General features: G+C 44.8%; 1 protein-coding gene across 2 annotated transcripts in view; it reads right to left on the bottom strand.

Annotated features, from left to right (window-relative positions):
- The window catches only part of LOC125623047 (solute carrier family 2, facilitated glucose transporter member 11), a 30,542-nt gene that overhangs the window by 8,449 nt on the left and 5,992 nt on the right, over positions 1–16,101 (bottom strand). For both annotated transcript variants that reach the window (XM_075120133.1, XM_075120132.1), the window contains exons 4-7: positions 14,008–14,168; positions 8,905–9,029; positions 6,223–6,352; positions 4,681–4,829 (exon numbers count right to left, since the gene is read on the bottom strand). In XM_075120133.1, the coding sequence (XP_074976234.1) occupies positions 4,681–4,829; positions 6,223–6,352; positions 8,905–9,029; positions 14,008–14,168 (565 nt within the window). The remainder of the gene's footprint in view (positions 1–4,680; positions 4,830–6,222; positions 6,353–8,904; positions 9,030–14,007; positions 14,169–16,101) is intronic.

Here is a 16,101-nt window from a genome sequence, read left to right on the forward strand (position 1 = left end):
CCCTGTATGGGTTCCAGCAAGAGGTGGTAGGTGACTACTGGGGTGTGTGGTCAGAGGGGGTTTTATTTCTATATTGAAGCAGGTTCTCTCGGGATATTCAGGTGGCCTGTTCCATAATGTGATCTACTTCTTTGGTGGAGTGTCTTTGTTTAGTGAAGGTAGTTTTAAGTGTGTTCAGGTGTATATCCCAGACTTTCTCCACAGAGCATATTCTCAAATCCAGAGGTCTTCATTTGATCCCAGAACAGGAACAAAAGGCTGTTTGTTCCTTGCTGTTCTTTTATCAGTTTAAACTGAAGATCCAGATCCAGATCAGGCTATGTCTACACTACACAGCTTTTAGCAACATAGCTGTATCACTAGAGCTGTGCCACTAAAAGTCACGCAGTGTAGCCGCTGTTTGTCGGCTCTCCTGGTGACAAAAAATCTTCCACCCTCAACGAGCGGCATTTGCTTTTTGCCTTCAACATTGGTTCTCCACTTGTAAGGTTACTCCCTTCTCTTCATGTGCCAATATATATTTATGCCTGTATCTGTAATTTTCACTCCTTCCATCTAAAGAAGTGGGTTTTTTACCCATGAAAGCTTATGCCCAAATAAATTTGTTAGTCTTTAAGGTGCCACCACTATCCTCATTGTTTTTGTGTCAAGTTTGTGTTATGATGCGTGGACTTCACCTGCACTTTCATGGGACACTTGGCACCTGTTGCATTAGGACTCCTTCATTACTTTTTGGAATTTGAACAACAAGGAGAATAGGTTTCAGAGTAGCAACCGTGTTAGTCTGTATCCGCAAAAAGAACAGGAGTACTTGTAGCACCTTAGAGACTAACAAATTTATTTGAGCATAAGCTTTCGTGGGCTACAGCCCACTTCATCAGATGCATAGAATGGAACATATAGTAAGAAGATATATATATATATATATATATATATATAGTGTGACAGGGTTGTGCCAGATGGCTATAGGAGAGTAATAGAAGGCAGATATATTAGCCCCAGGCTAAGTAGGCCCCTTTTCCCTGGGTAAGGTAACAGGGAAGGGTCCAGAACAATCAGGAACCTTCTGGAGACAATTAAGACAGACTGATTAGAACACCTGCAGCCAATCAAGAAGCTGCTAGAATCAATTAAGGAAGGCTAATCAGGGCTCCTGGGTTTTAAAAAGGAGCTCACTTCAGTTTGTGGTGTGCATGTGAGGAGCTGGGAGCAAGAGGCACTAGGAGCTGAGAGTGAGACCACGGACTGTTGGAGGACTGAGGTATACAAGCATTGTCAGACACCAGGAGGAAGGTCCTGTGCTGAGGATAAAGAAGGTGTTGGGAGGAGGCCATGGGGAAGTAGCCCAGGGAGTTGTAGCTGTCGCACAGCTGTTCCAGGAGGCACTCTAGACAGCTGCATTCCACAGGGCCCTGGGCTGGAACCCGGAGTAGAGGGAGGGCCTGGGTTCCCCCCAAATCCTCCCAACTCCTGGTCAGACACAGGAGGAGTGGACCTGGGCTGTGGGTTCAGAAAAAACGGCCAAGCTGAGGGCTGCCGTGAAGCTCCAAGGCGAGCAAATCCACCAATAAGCGCAAGACCCACCAAGGTAGAGCAGGAATTTAGTCATGATAGATAGATAGATAGATAAGATAGATACACTTACATACACAGAACATGAAAAGGTAGAGTAAGAGGCTAATTAATTAAGGTGAGCTGCTATTAGCAGGAGAAAAAACACTTTTGTGGTGATAATCAAGATGGTCCATTTAGACAGTTGACAAGAAGGTGTGAGGATACTTAACATGGGGAAATAGATTCAATATGTGTAATGACCCAGCCACTCCCAGTCTCTATTCAAACCCAAGTTAATGGTATCTAGTTTGCATATTAATTCAAGCTCAGCAGTTTCAAAGCCCAATGCCAACTCTGTCCACATATTTATTCAAGTTTCAGAGGAACAGCCGTGTTAGTCTGTATTCGCAAAAAGAAAAAGAGTACTTGTGGCACCTTAGAGACTAACCAATTTATTTGAGCATGAGCTTTCGTGAGCTACAGCTCACTTCATCAGATGTAGCTCACGAAAGCTCATGCTCAAATAAATTGGTTAGTCTCTAAGGTGCCACAAGTACTCCTTTTCTTTTTGCGATATTTATTCAAGTGACACCATCATAGGACCTAATCAGATTAGCCACTCCATCAGGGGCTTGTTCACCTGCACATCTACCAATGTGATATGTGTCAGGAATGCCCCTCTGCCATGTACATTGGCCAAACTGGATAGTCTCTACGCAAAAGAATAAAGGGACACAAATCTGACATCAGGAATCATAACATTCAAAAACCGGTAGGAGAACACTTCAGCCTCTCTGGCCACTCAGTAACAGATTTAAAGGTGGCAATTTTGCAACAGAAAAGCTTCAAAAACAGACTCCAACGAGAAACTGCTGAGCTTAAATTAATATGCAAACTAGATACCATTAACTTGGGTTTGAATAGAGACTGGGAGTGTCTTGGTCATTACACATATTGAATCTATTTCCCCATGTCAAGTATCCTCACACCTTCTTGTCAACTGTCTAAATGGGCCATCTTGATTATCACTACAAAAGTTTTTTTCTCCTGCTGATAATAGCTCATCTTAATTAGCCTCTTATTCTACCTTTTCATGTTCTCTGTATATATGTGTGTGTGTGTGTGTATATATATATATATATAATATATATATATATATACACCTTCTTACTATATGTTTCATTCTATGCATCCGATGAAGTGAGCTGTAGCCCACGAAAGCTTATGCTCTAATAAATTTGTTTGTCTCTAAGGTGCCACACGTACTCCTGTTCTTTTTAAGGAGAATAGGGTACTTCCTACTTGAAAAGAGCTATGGCTAATAATTCTGAGACCCCATATTTCTCTCACACATGAGATGTCAACAGAAAAAAAGGTATTTAAAAGGTAACCAAGACTGGAGGTGTAATGGAATGCCAAAATGGATCATACCGTTCAGCCACTAGGTGACACAGTGTGTAAAATATCTTATTTAAGCTAACCTCAGCCATACCTGGCAGAGCATTAAAGGATCTTATAATGAATACATCTGGTGTGTATCTTGCTCAGAAGAAAGCTCTGTGACCAGTCCATATCTGGGCCAGGAGCACCACATGGTTTTCCAGATGATAAACATCCAAACAGTTTAAAACTGGAGGCTTTGCTTCAACCCGCTATCACATTCCTTTTCTTTTCTTGGGATGGCCAAAAGAAGCAACCAGCTCTCAAGAATTAATTTCCCCCATATTAACTCTTATAGCAATAGACAAGCCCCCCCATGGTTTTTTTTTGGTTTGTGGAATGACCATTTCTTAAAGTTTATAAAGATCCACATTTGGCTGAATAGGAAGTAACAGGCCATATTGGCGATCATGCTTGCAGTAAATCCTGAGTGTTCTTGAAGTACTACCAACCCCAAAAATTTAAAAACCATTAGACTAGCCCAAAATCATAAGACTTTGAAGTATATATTGTGGGTTGTGGTCTGTCTTTTGAATTTCTAATTCCCCATGCTCACCCCCATTATGTGGGTGTGCCAACTCCCCAAATAATTGAATATGGTGATTTTGTCACCTGCTGCAAGAGCTCTCACTGGCAGCCTGATGGCACAGAGATCCAAATTCTTCCTAAACCCAAACATTCAAATTAATTAATTCTGTGATCTATACATCTGCCCACTTACCCCAGCCTGCAATTATTCACCCTCCCACCTCTTCTCCTCCTGCAGCTCTTGCAGTTCTTCACTCCCGTCTCTCAGGAGAGGGGTTGGCAGCTGGGGTATGGTCCTCTTCTCCCCCTATCCAGGCCTAACGGGGCAGCTCGAGAGGTCCTTTACCCTCTCTCCAGGATGGGAGGGAGAGGAACAGGGAGCAGAGTGACTCATTATTCACAGTGGGAGAGAGAGGAGGAGAAAGCGGAGCTGTTGTGAACTGCTTAGCTCTTTCTGCTCCTCCCTCCCCTCAAGTGGTAATGGCATAAGTTGCTCCCTCCCCTAACCCAAAATGTCTTCTGGGCTCCTGAGGCAAGGGGAGAGCTCTGCCTGCTTCCTGCAGCAGCTCTGATTGGCTGCTCCTCCCCAGGAGGCAGGCAGGCGGGGAAGACAGACAGACAGACAATCAAACGGATTTTCCCCCAGGCCAGGTGAAATGCAAAGGATTGCTTCTCAGATCATCACAGACAGGCTCCAGCCAATTCCCACCTGGAAGAGTTGGCAACACCGGTCCTGCCATGAACCCATTTCTTTTGATGGCCTGTCCGACAGACACCTCCTGCCTCTCCTTCCTGCCAGTTCCTTCCTGCCAGTTCCTTGCCACGGCAATGCTCAACCCCTCGCCCAGGCAGTGCCCAACCCCTCCTGCAAGGGACAGTGGTCAGGATATAGGCCCAAAGAAACTAGCACGGAGCTCAGAGGGAAATGACCTATAGCCAGGGGGATTTGAGCAGGTAGATGAGGTCAGGTGAGCCAGCAGTGTCAAGGCTGTGAGCCTGCTGGGAAAGGAACATGAGCTATCGGGTTTTAGGATTCTCTTGAGAGAAGGAAGGGAGATGGGACTTGTACAGGGGAGATGAAGAGAAGAGAGAGGCGCGATCTATGTTAATCTTGTGGTTTCCTAGGGACAGGAGGAGAGAATAAGTGCTGTAACTTACCCTTGGTGCATTTTGTCTCATCCCCTCTGTCAATAAGAAGATACCTGGGACTTTCAGGAAACCAAGGGAGAAAGAATAGTTGGGCTAATGCTGGGAAACAGCTGCTGGAGAGCAAGAAAGGCCAATATTTTTCTCCACCAAGTAATTCCCTGAGTGAAAAACAAAAAGAAAAGTAAGTATCTGCTAGTGGCCTTTCAGTGCTCTGCTAGAAATGAGATGCTGATCCTATCAAAAATAGTCTAGTTCCTAGGTGAAAGGTCTCCCTGTTTCAAAAGTCACCCATTTCTTGTCAGTGTCAACAGAGAGGCAAGAGAATTAATGGCATAGGGAGAATTAACTACCTCTTCACCCCTAAACTAGGTACTACCCACTAAGCGTTGGGACACATCAACAGGGGAAACTTGCCCTGCTGTTGTCTATGTTGCACTGTTTCTAAGGACCTCAGCCTCCAGGACCTGCCAAGCCAGGACCTGCCAATAATGTGAAATTAAATTTAGAACAAGTAAAAACATGAGGAATTCATTCAGCTTATGCCTGGGACCTGCATCATGATGTATTTTGGGCAATGTAAACTTGTTAAAAATGCAATGGGATTTAAAATATTAATAGCTGCTTTAAAAATGTTAACAGACTAAGCTAGAAGGACAAATTCTTAAAAGTGGCCCCCTTACCCTTGTGATTCTTTTAACTGTGTAGTATTGGTATAGGAAAGCACTGATGGCACTTCATACCTACAGTGGTCAGTGGGGGAAGAGGAGGTCAAGAGTTGGGGATAAGGTAAAGGAAAGGAGACTTCAGAAGGTTCTGGGTACTAGAAGGGAGAAGCAGCAGACATTGTGCTATTATGCAGAGTACCGGATCCAGCAGAGGCTGATATGACTGCTGGAAGCCTTTGGTAAACTTAATGAAATAAATTTTTAATTTTATTATCCTCAGATCAGGTTCTGTGTCCCTACGCTCTGTTTGTCAGAAGTTGGGAATGGGTGACAAGGGATAGATCACTTGATGATTACCTGTTCTGTTCATTCCCTTTGGGGCATCTGGCATTGGCCACTGTAGGAAGACAGGATACCGGGCTAGATGGACCTTTGGTCTGACCCAGTATGGCCGCTCTTATGTTCTAACATGCAGGTCCTGCTGGTTCTATCAGGATGTCATATAAACAAATATTCCTTTACTATCAGTCCCACCCTTTTAAATTGCATGTTTCAGCTCACTTGTATTGTTTTGCGCTAAAGCTCCAGCTAGACACTTGCAGAAATATCATCTCAGCATATAAATGTATCTAATTTACAGCTGTCGCTATGGCTGACTCAGATAAAGAGAGAATGATTCCACATGGATACTCTACAGCTGGATGGATACATGATGTAAGTCACCTAGCAGTTAGCTGATCAATGTGAGTATGGGAGGGATTTTATCCCTTTCCCCCTACAGAGACAGCCACTGGAAGAAGCTGGGTGACTAATGCAGGTGACTACTGAGTTTGGTTACCTTTTAGAAGTTGGTAATTTCAAGGCACTAAAGGACTATATTTCTAACCTTAGACCAATTATTTGTCCTGTCAGAATTCCTCCAGTCAAAAATATGGAACTGCCCATGGCCATAGCACCTCGGAGATGTTTTGGGGCAACCTCCCCTATATAGAGAGGTTGCACACAGATGCCAATACCTATAGATAGAAGAGGAAACATTTTCCTGTTATAAATTAAACCTTATTAGCTTTTGACTTGGTAAATGACATTCTGTATGGACCTGTGTCCAAGGCACTTTGTCCTGTTATCATGTTCTACTAGGCAGTGAGTATCAGGGGAATGTGTTCAGCTTTGACACCCCCTTAGCAGAACATTAGCTTGTGCTGGCTTCTTGACACTTTGTAATTGCCCATTTTAGTTATCCCTAAAACTTTGAAGGGCCTGTGAATCACTTAAAGCATTCTGACCTATTTTACTGTTGAATATGTGGGACCAAATTCTTTGCTGCCAAGACAGTGAGTCATGGAACACACATTAGCGGGAGTGTCCCATGATCCCTAGGATGACTTAGTGAGCTGTAGCTCACAAAAGCTTATGCTCAAATAAATTGGTTAGTCTCTAAGGTGCCACAAGTACTCCTTTTCTTTGTGCTACCATGACATGTCTTCCGCAGTAGACTGCAACATATGATGAGGTATTTTGCCTGTCACACTGTTTCCTGTTTGTAGTGTTGTTGTAACTGTGTCGGTTCCAGGATATGAGAGAGACAAGGTGGGTGAATCTTTTATTAGATATCACCTCACCTTGGGCTTGTCTACACTACAACTTAGGTTTCAGAGTAGCAGCCGTGTTAGTCTGTATTTGCAAAAAGAAAAGGAGGACTTGTGGCACCTTAGAGACTAACAAATTTGTTTGAGCATAAGCTTTCATGAGCTACAGCTCTCTTCATCAGATGCATACTACATCTTAGGTTGATGTAAGTTACATCGCTCAGGGGTGTGAAAATGACACACACACCCCCCCAAGCACTGTAACTGACATCAATTTAAGCGCTGTCCACACCGCACTATGTTGGCAGGAAACGCTCTCCCATCCACATAGCTTCCGCCTCTCGTTGAGGTGGCGTAATTATGCCAACAGGAGAGCACTCCCCCATCAGCATAGCATGTCTTTACCTGACGTGCTACAGAGGCACAGCTGCATTGGTGCAGCTGCACTGATGTTGCACAGTAGTGTAGATTAGCCCCTTAACTCTCACACTATTTCCTGACACAAGTGTCTTGCCCTGATCTTGTCTGAGTTTTTCTTCTCCTTGTTCTTCTGCCTCTATGCTACTGCTGCGAGAATCTACCCAGCCTGTTCTATTCCTTTCTCAGCCACCCTTACATCTTCCCTTTCTCCTCACAATCTGTTGCTGATTTTTTTTTTTTTTTTTTTTTTTGAGCTAGGGATCCCATTGCCAATACTATTGTTTAAATCATCACTCCCTGTACGTCAGAACAGAAGTGTTTCTTGTCACAGTCCAGGGCAACTGCACCCATATTTCCCCTCTGTGGTTCAGCAATGGCTCCCACTCTCTGGCTACTGGCTCACCTGGCTGCCACCTCTCTTGGGTGGAAACAGCCTCTCTCCTTTCTAACTGGGATGTCTCCAGGCTGACCAGTTCCTTGCCTGCACTGTGTTATTCCCAGCAGAGACAGACTGCTCCACCAGGCCTGCTTGCTTTCTCTTCAGAGATGGAGAATAGTGTGACTGCCCAGTTAGAGTTATCACACAGCTCTTCGATACACAAGCCTTTTTTATTCTTAAGGTAAAAGGACTACAGAGAAAACTTTTTAAAAACTATAAACGAACCTACATGCATGCTAATAAGCTTACTTGAGATCACCCCAACCCTAACATGGGCTCTGGCAGAAGAAGTTCTTCAACACCCTAGCCAAGGGGTTTCCTTGTGATTCCAGGTTTATCCCAACTTCGGTTCAAAACAAGCACTGAGTTTTACAGGGTCTCAGTAGACCAGTCCTTCCAACTCTTCTGTAAGTATTGGGGCCATCCAGGGACCAGGAGTCCTATGCATTTGCTAGATCAGGAAGAAAGCCCTGAGCCTGTTTAAAACCAGGATATTTATCCAAAAACCGTTTCTTTCTTTGTTGGTCCCTGGAGAATCCAGTTTGAAGTAGTACGTGCAAACCTCTCCAGGAAGTGGCTTCAAAGAGGCCAAAGGAATTACACTGGCACCCCCTCCACCTAGAGGAGTTACATACAGTTCCATACACAACATGCATTTTTAATACAGTGGACCCCAAAGGTGTTAAGTTAAACCTTACTGAATTAGATTTAATTTAGTAAGGTTTAACTTATCTTAAATCCACAAGGTTTGTCCAGGATATTGTCCATCTGACACAGTTCTCTTTGCCATTATTTCCAGTATAATGAGTTCATATTACACCCAGGCCAATTCCATAGCAGTAGGGTTGTGCTAGGCACTGGATTTTAATAGAAAAGGGATTACTGGGCAAAAAGTCTAGAAGACTAGAAACAAGATTGTAGTAGTGATATTCTATATTGTTTTAATTTAGTAGCATTTACATTACAATTGTAGGGGAACATCCCTGTCTCCAAGTCTGTAAAGCAACATGTAAATTTACAACAGTATCTAAAGGATTATCATTAATAATAATTATAATTATATGTTCTAATACCATTCACCATAATTTATTAAAGGCAAGAAGAAGAGAAATGCATTTACCTGTGTTTACGCCAATCAAAAACCTGCCAACCATCAATAACTCAAACAATCCTGTTGGAAAACTGATCCCCATTAAAATGCAGGCCAGTATCGCTATGAAATTGTTCACCAGAAGAGCTCCTTTTCTAAAAGTAAAAATAACAAAGGTCACAGAAACATACTGTTATAAGAAAAATGCCTTACAATAGTACCGAGAAAAGGCTTTGCATTTCAACAATACAGTACTCACTGGAAATTGGGAGACCTGTTGCCTGCCTACTTTATATTTAACAACAGACATGCCTAATAATGTGTGTGTATGTGATCTCACTCATGCACATGGAGTATGTTTCTTTATTTGCATGCAAGGTGCTTATGGAATACCTGTAAAGTATATGAATTCTTTGCAGCATGCAGGACTGGCTCAAAGGACAGGTGATCAGCGTGGCCGCCCTGGGCAGTGTTGTGATAACTGGGGCTATACATTTACTCTCTAATTGTGAGCTCAACTACAAAAATATGTAAAAGTTCATAAGATGTCAAAATACCCTATAATAACAAACGGTGGGAAAAGGTACAAAAAGCAGACAGAAAAACTCAATTAGTCTAAACAGAAAGGCCTACTGATATGGTTTAAGGACTATGCTGAAATCATGCTTGGCAAAAACTGAAGACATGGAACTGAAAATCAATTAACCAAAACTGGTATGTTGGATTTTAGGCCTAATTGGTGTAAAAAAGATAAGGGAAGGGGCTGTTGCACCCATCAGTCCTTTTTGGGTCCTTAAAGAGAGAGACTTTGTGGGGAAAATAAGGAAGAACAGATGGAGGCTACTGGATAGAGTTTCCCATCATTGCTGCCACCCCCACCATCTCCTGGCAGCAGACCTTCTTCATGCTAATCTTGAGGGATGCCCTGACCAGAGAGAGGGACCCAGTTCACATCGCCACTGCTACCAGCTCCAGCTGAATCCCAGCACCCACTGAGATGAGACAGAATCACACTTTAACAGCAGCTCCAGCCCATATCAACTAACCTCTTCTCTTTCCCCAAAGGACAGGTATCACTGTCTTTGATACCATCTAAGACACTGTTAGACAAGGGTTTTTCCCTTCTAAAACTGTCTCCAGCTAAATGGAAAGGGACAAGAGATGTTGTTAAAATGAAACCCTTACTTAATACTTTACATTTCAAATGTTTTAACTGTTTTTCCTTTTTTTCTGTATCTTTAATAAAAGATTAAAGGGATTTTTAATGGTACGTTTGCCATAGTACTAAGCAGACTGAGGTCTCTCTATACCACTCCTGGACCTTGTTTAACACTGTTTAGTGTTGGACAGTGACTGGGTTATGTTAGCACCTTTGGTTAATACAACATTCAGGGAGCACCAACATTCAGGGAGCACCAAATCCCTGGGGATGGGAGAGAAGGGAGCAGATGATGCAGAACCTCCAAACTGGGCCTGGTTCCAGCCCCTGCCTAGCCCTGGGAGAGAGGTATCTGAAAGTCAACTCCAGCTGCTCTCATTTAGTGGGTCTGGCTCCCACCAGCAACTCCTTTGAGTTGACCACACTGGGAAATCAGAGTTCCTGCATTCCCTTCCACACACTGTTCTGCCCCTATTCCCCAGCTCTCCCTGTGCAAAGTGAGCTCATCAGGAGTGTGGCGCAAAATGCCCCTGTGAGTTAGGGTCTGGGCGGAAAGCACGGCTCTGGGACTGCAGTGGACTGGGAGGGAATGGAGTGGGGATGCCAGTGGGGTGGGGCTGGGCCATGTGCTGTTGTGGGGCAGGAGGGATTGTGGCAGCCTGTGTTCCACTGTTATTTATTAAGAGGCTGGACTCTAGGTCCTGGTCCCAGTCCTCCACCAGCCTTCGCCCAGTCATGTTCACAGAAGACTCCTTTCTCAGAACATGGGGCACTGTTCCTTGCTCTGGTGCGTGCTGCGTCAGCTGCTGCTTTGAAAAACCCAACACAAATAAAGCTTGCCAGCCATCCTGGGCACCACATCCCTGTTGTCCTACTCCTTTTTTCCCTCCTCAGACAGGCAGGACAAGAGTGATGTAGTGGTGGGAGTCTGCTATAGACCACCAGACCAGGGGGATGAGGTAGATGAGGCTTTCTTCCAGCAGCTCGCAGAAGCTACTAGATCGCACGCCCTGGTTCTCATGGGTGACTTTAATTTTCCTGATATCTGCTGGGAGAGCAATACAGCGGTGCATAGACAATCCAGGAAGTTTTTGGAAAGTGTAGGGGACAATTTCCTGGGGCAAGTGCTAGAGGAGCCAACTAGGGGGGGAGCTTTTCTTGACCTGCTGCTCACAAACCGGGAAGAATTAGTGGGGGAAGCAAAAGTGGATGGGAATCTGGGAGGCAGTGACCATGAGTTGGTTGAGTTCAGGATCCTGATGCAGGGAAGAAAGGTAAGCAGCAGGATACGGACCCTGGACTTCAGGAAAGCAGACTTCGACTCCCTCAGGGAAAGGATGGGTAGGATCCCCTGGGGGACTAACATGAAGGGGAAAGGAGTCCAGGAGAGCTGGCTGTATTTCAAGGAATCCCTGTTGAGGTTACAGGGACAAACCATCCCGATGTGTTGAAAGAATAGTAAATATGGCAGGCGACCAGCTTGGCTTAACGGTGAAATCCTAGCGGATCTTAAACATAAAAAAGAAGCTTACAAGAAGTGGAAGGTTGGACATATGACCAGGGAAGAGTATAAAAATATTGCTCGGGCATGTAGGAATGAAATCAGGAGGGCCAAATCGCACCTGGAGCTGCAGCTAGCGAGAGATGTCAAGAGTAACAAGAAGGGTTTCTTCAGGTATGTTAGCAACAAGAAGAAAGCCAAGGAAAGTGTGGGCCCCTTAATGAATGAGGGAGGCAACCTAGTGACAGAGGATGTGGAAAAAGCTAATGTACTCAATGCTTTTTTTGCCTCTGTCTTCATGAACAAGGTCAGCTCCCAGACTGCTGCGCTGGGCATCACAACATGGGGAATAGATGGCCAGCCCTCTGTGGAGAAAGAGGTGGTTAGGGACTATTTAGAAAAGCTGGACGTGCACAAGTCCATGGGGCCGGACAAGTTGCATCCAAGAGTGCTAAAGGAATTGGCGGCTGTGATTGCAGAGCCATTGGCCATTATCTTTGAAAACTCATGGCGAACGGGGGAAGTCCTGGATGACTGGAAAAAGGCTAATGTGGTGCCAATCTTTAAAAAAGGGAAGATGGAGGATCCTGGGAACTACAGGCCAGTCAGCCTCACCTCAGTCCCCGGAAAAATTATGGAGCAGGTCCTCAAAGAATCAATCCTGAAGCACTTACATGAGAGGAAAGTGATCAGGAACAGTCAGCATGGATTCACCAAGGGAAGGTCATGCCTGACTAATCTAATCGCCTTCTGTGATGAGATTACTGGTTCTGTGGATGAAGGGAAAGCAGTGGATGTATTGTTTCTTGACTTTAGCAAAGCTTTTGACACCGTCTCCCACAGTATTTTTGTCAGCAAGTTAAAGAAGTATGGGCTGGATGAATGCACTATAAGGTGGGTAGAAAATTGGCTAGATAGTCGGGCTCAACGGGTAGTGATCAATGGCTCCATGTCTAGTTGGCAGCCGGTGTCAAGTGGAGTGCCCCAGGGGTCGGTCCTGGGGCCGGTTTTGTTCAATATCTTCATAAATGATCTGGAGGATGGTGTGGATTGCACTCTCAGCAAATTTGCGGATGATACTAAACTGGGAGGAGTGGTAGATACGCTGGAGGGGAGGGATAGGATACAGAAGGACCTAGACAAATTGGAGGATTGGGCCAAAAGAAATCTGATGAGGTTCAATAAGGATAAGTGCAGGGTCCTGCACTTAGGATGGAAGAACCCAATGCACAGCTACAGACTAGGGACCGAATGGCTAGGCAGCAGTTCTGTGGAAAAGGACCTAGGGGTGACAGTGGACGAGAAGCTGGATATGAGTCAGCAGTGTGCCCTTGTTGCCAAGAAGGCCAATGGCATTTTGAGATGTATAAGTAGGGGCACAGCGAGCAGATCGAGGGACGTGATCGTCCCCCTCTATTCGATATTGGTGAGGCCTCATCTGGAGTACTGTGTCCAGTTTTGGGCCCCACACTACAAGAAGGATGTGGATAAATTGGAAAGAGTCCAGCGAAGGGCAACAAAAATGATTAGGGGACTGGAACACATGACTTATGAGGAGAGGCTGAGGGAACTGGGATTGTTTAGTCTGCAGAAGAGAAGAATGAGGGGGGATTTGATAGCTGCTTTCAACTACCTGAGAGGTGGTTCCAGAGAGGATGGTTCTAGACTATTCTCAGTGGTAGAAGAGGACAGGACAAGGAGTAATGGTCTCAAGTTGCAGTGGGGGAGGTTTAGGTTGGATATTAGGAAAAACTTTTTCACTAGGAGGATGGTGAAACACTGGAATGCGTTACCTAGGGAGGTGGTAGAATCTCCTTCCTTAGAAGTTTTTAAGGTCAGGCTTGACAAAGCCCTGGCTGGGATGATTTAATTGGGGATTGGTCCTGCTTTGAGCAGGGGGTTGGACTAGATGACCTCTTGAGGTCCCTTCCAACCCTGATATTCTATGATTCTATGTATGTGGGGGGCGGGAGGGGGAGAGGGTGTTTTCCACCCTGGCCATCAGGACACCTAGGGCCAACCCTGGCAGCATGTGTATACTAGTGTGCAGGTTGTATATCTATACAGGGTGCGTATACGCACACCTACAATGTCTATCTTCTCTATGACTGTATGTGTTTTATGCTGCATGGAGTGCACATATGCTTAAATATAAAGGGACCTGATTTGATATTGACAAAGAAGGGTTTGATCAGAAGAACTGGACTGGCGGGTTGTAATTCAGGGCTCTTCTTCCAAGTTCATGTGACTGGAGGCCAGCCTGGAGATCATGTCCCAGGGATACTGTAGAAGTTCCCATTCCTTATTAGCTAATACTGATTTCTGTTTCTAGTTAAATAACTGGAAGAGTCTTCTGGATAAAGCATGTTTCCTTCTGAGCTCTTTCTCTATTTGATTTTATCACTTTCCAGGTGCAAAAAGGAAAAGAAAACAGGATTTGCTGCCAAACCTTCCATTGATGTGCTTAACTCACCTGCCTAGTCTAATCGCCACGCTGCCTCCAATGTGAGCTCCACACAGACCTCCAAGGGAAAATATGGAAGCAATGACAGACCAGAGGAGAGTCAGCAAGCTTGGATTCAGTTCTGTCTGATAGCGACTGCTCCAAGTTTCATTTAGGAATTTGTGGATGTGCTGAAAATACAGAGTGGTGAATCAACTTGCATCTCAATAAACAATTGATCACTTAGCCCAAATGCTTGAGATCCCATCCTCAGAGCCAACATGTGTAAGGGGAAACATCTTACTGAATATCAGCCATTCCCGGAAGAGCTGTGTTACACAAAAATGCTACTAACTAGTTGCAAATTAGCAGAATCCTGACTCACTCATACAGCCAAAACATAGTTTCCCTACTTCAAAAAGACTGTTGTGTGCAGTGTTGCTGTCATGCTTTATCTCAGGGGCGACTGCCTTTAAGTAATGGATGAATGATCCTTCCATGTAAAGTTAATAAAGAGCTTTCACGTCTTTCTGAATGAAGGGGTGTGGCTGGGTGGGTGTGACTCTTAATGGGATTCATGCTCCTAAATCACTTGTGCTCTTTTCAAAATCCCCCCCTTAATGTAGATCTCAGAGTAAGAAAGGATTTCTGCGCTACTCAGACAAGAGATGTTATATTAGTCTTGGAAAGTTACTCGTGGGTTTTTATTAACTGAGTCTGTCAAGAAGCTCCAGACTAGTTGGACTGACGGTAGCTAAGGTGGAAAAGACCTATTAGGTCACATACAGTTCATCTCCCAAGAAGCCAATGCAGGCTTGTTCCCTTTTTAGTCTTTTAGCCAGTTTAGTTTTGAAAGTCCCTTCCCAGGGGTGACTCTTCCACAACTCAATAATCTCACTGTTAGGAAATTGATCCTGATAATCAGCCTAAATTTTCTTTTTCTTAATTTGATCCCAGGACTCATAGTAATGCTGTCTTAAGCCACCCTAAGTATTCTTCCTCCTTCCTTGGGACATACACCTTTCATTTATTTGTAAACTGTTAACCTACACACCCACTGAGTGAATCCAATGGAAATTTCATTCTAAGTCCCTGTTTTTAGTGGCTTATAGCATTTTACCACTATCCATGTCTCAGTCCAAATAAAAATCCTAGATGCCCCAAATCATAGGCATCGACTCTGTGGGTGCTGCAGGGCTGGAGCACATACAGAAAAAAATTAGCGGGTGCTTCCCACCTCCCAGTAGCCAGCACCTCCCCCCTGCCGGCAGCCCTGCTGATCAAGTTTCCCCCCTCTCTTCCACCCCGCCTGCTGTAGATCAGCTGTTCTGTGGCGTGCAGGAGGCGCTGGGAAGGAGGGGGAAGAGTGGGGACAGGGTGTGCTCTGGGGGGAGGGGGCGGGAAGAGGCAGATGGGGGTGTGGCCTTGGGGGAAAGGGTGGAGTGGGGGCAGAGCAAGGGTGGGAAGAGGGGGGTGGGGTCAGGGTCTGGGATGGAGGGAGGGAGGGGGTCCAAGCACCCCCCAGGTAGAGGGGAAGTCAGCACCTAACACTGTGAAATGACTGCAGATTTCACTTTCAGAGTCTCTGGAATCAGCGTGCATCATACTTTCTGGTCAGCAAAAAATCCAAAGAGCAGACAAACAGCACTATTTTCTCACCCCCTGCTCTCTTTCCAGCATACAACTTATCTGTTCATGGTTAGTATATTTTAACCATACTAAGAGCATTAAATGTTGTAACAAAGGAAAGCTGCAAGTTTAATTGGCAAATCAGTCTGCTGTTAGCAGAAATGCACACCCATCTTTTTCACAGGGCCATTCTACCCCAATTCTCTCTGGGTCCTCTACTGTAAATATGCAGGACACTCAAGACCACTAAGAGCAGGCGCAGAAGCTAAAAGTTGGGTGACAGCTTTTGAGGGACATTTTCAGGTAGAAAGAAACGCAAAATTTCTTGACCCCCCCTAAAAATGTCTTTTTCTATCAGCTGCCATGATCCTGCCCGTAACACTTTGTGCTAAGCCAGCCACAGAAGTTAAAGGGTGAAAAGATTTATTTTATCATCTAGGTCCTTCCCTTGAGTCCTCCAAGGAGGATTATGTCCCTCTGATAACTTGTCAGTTG

Source organism: Caretta caretta, chromosome 15 (assembly GCF_965140235.1).
Source record: "Caretta caretta isolate rCarCar2 chromosome 15, rCarCar1.hap1, whole genome shotgun sequence".
NCBI lineage: Eukaryota > Metazoa > Chordata > Testudines > Cheloniidae > Caretta > Caretta caretta.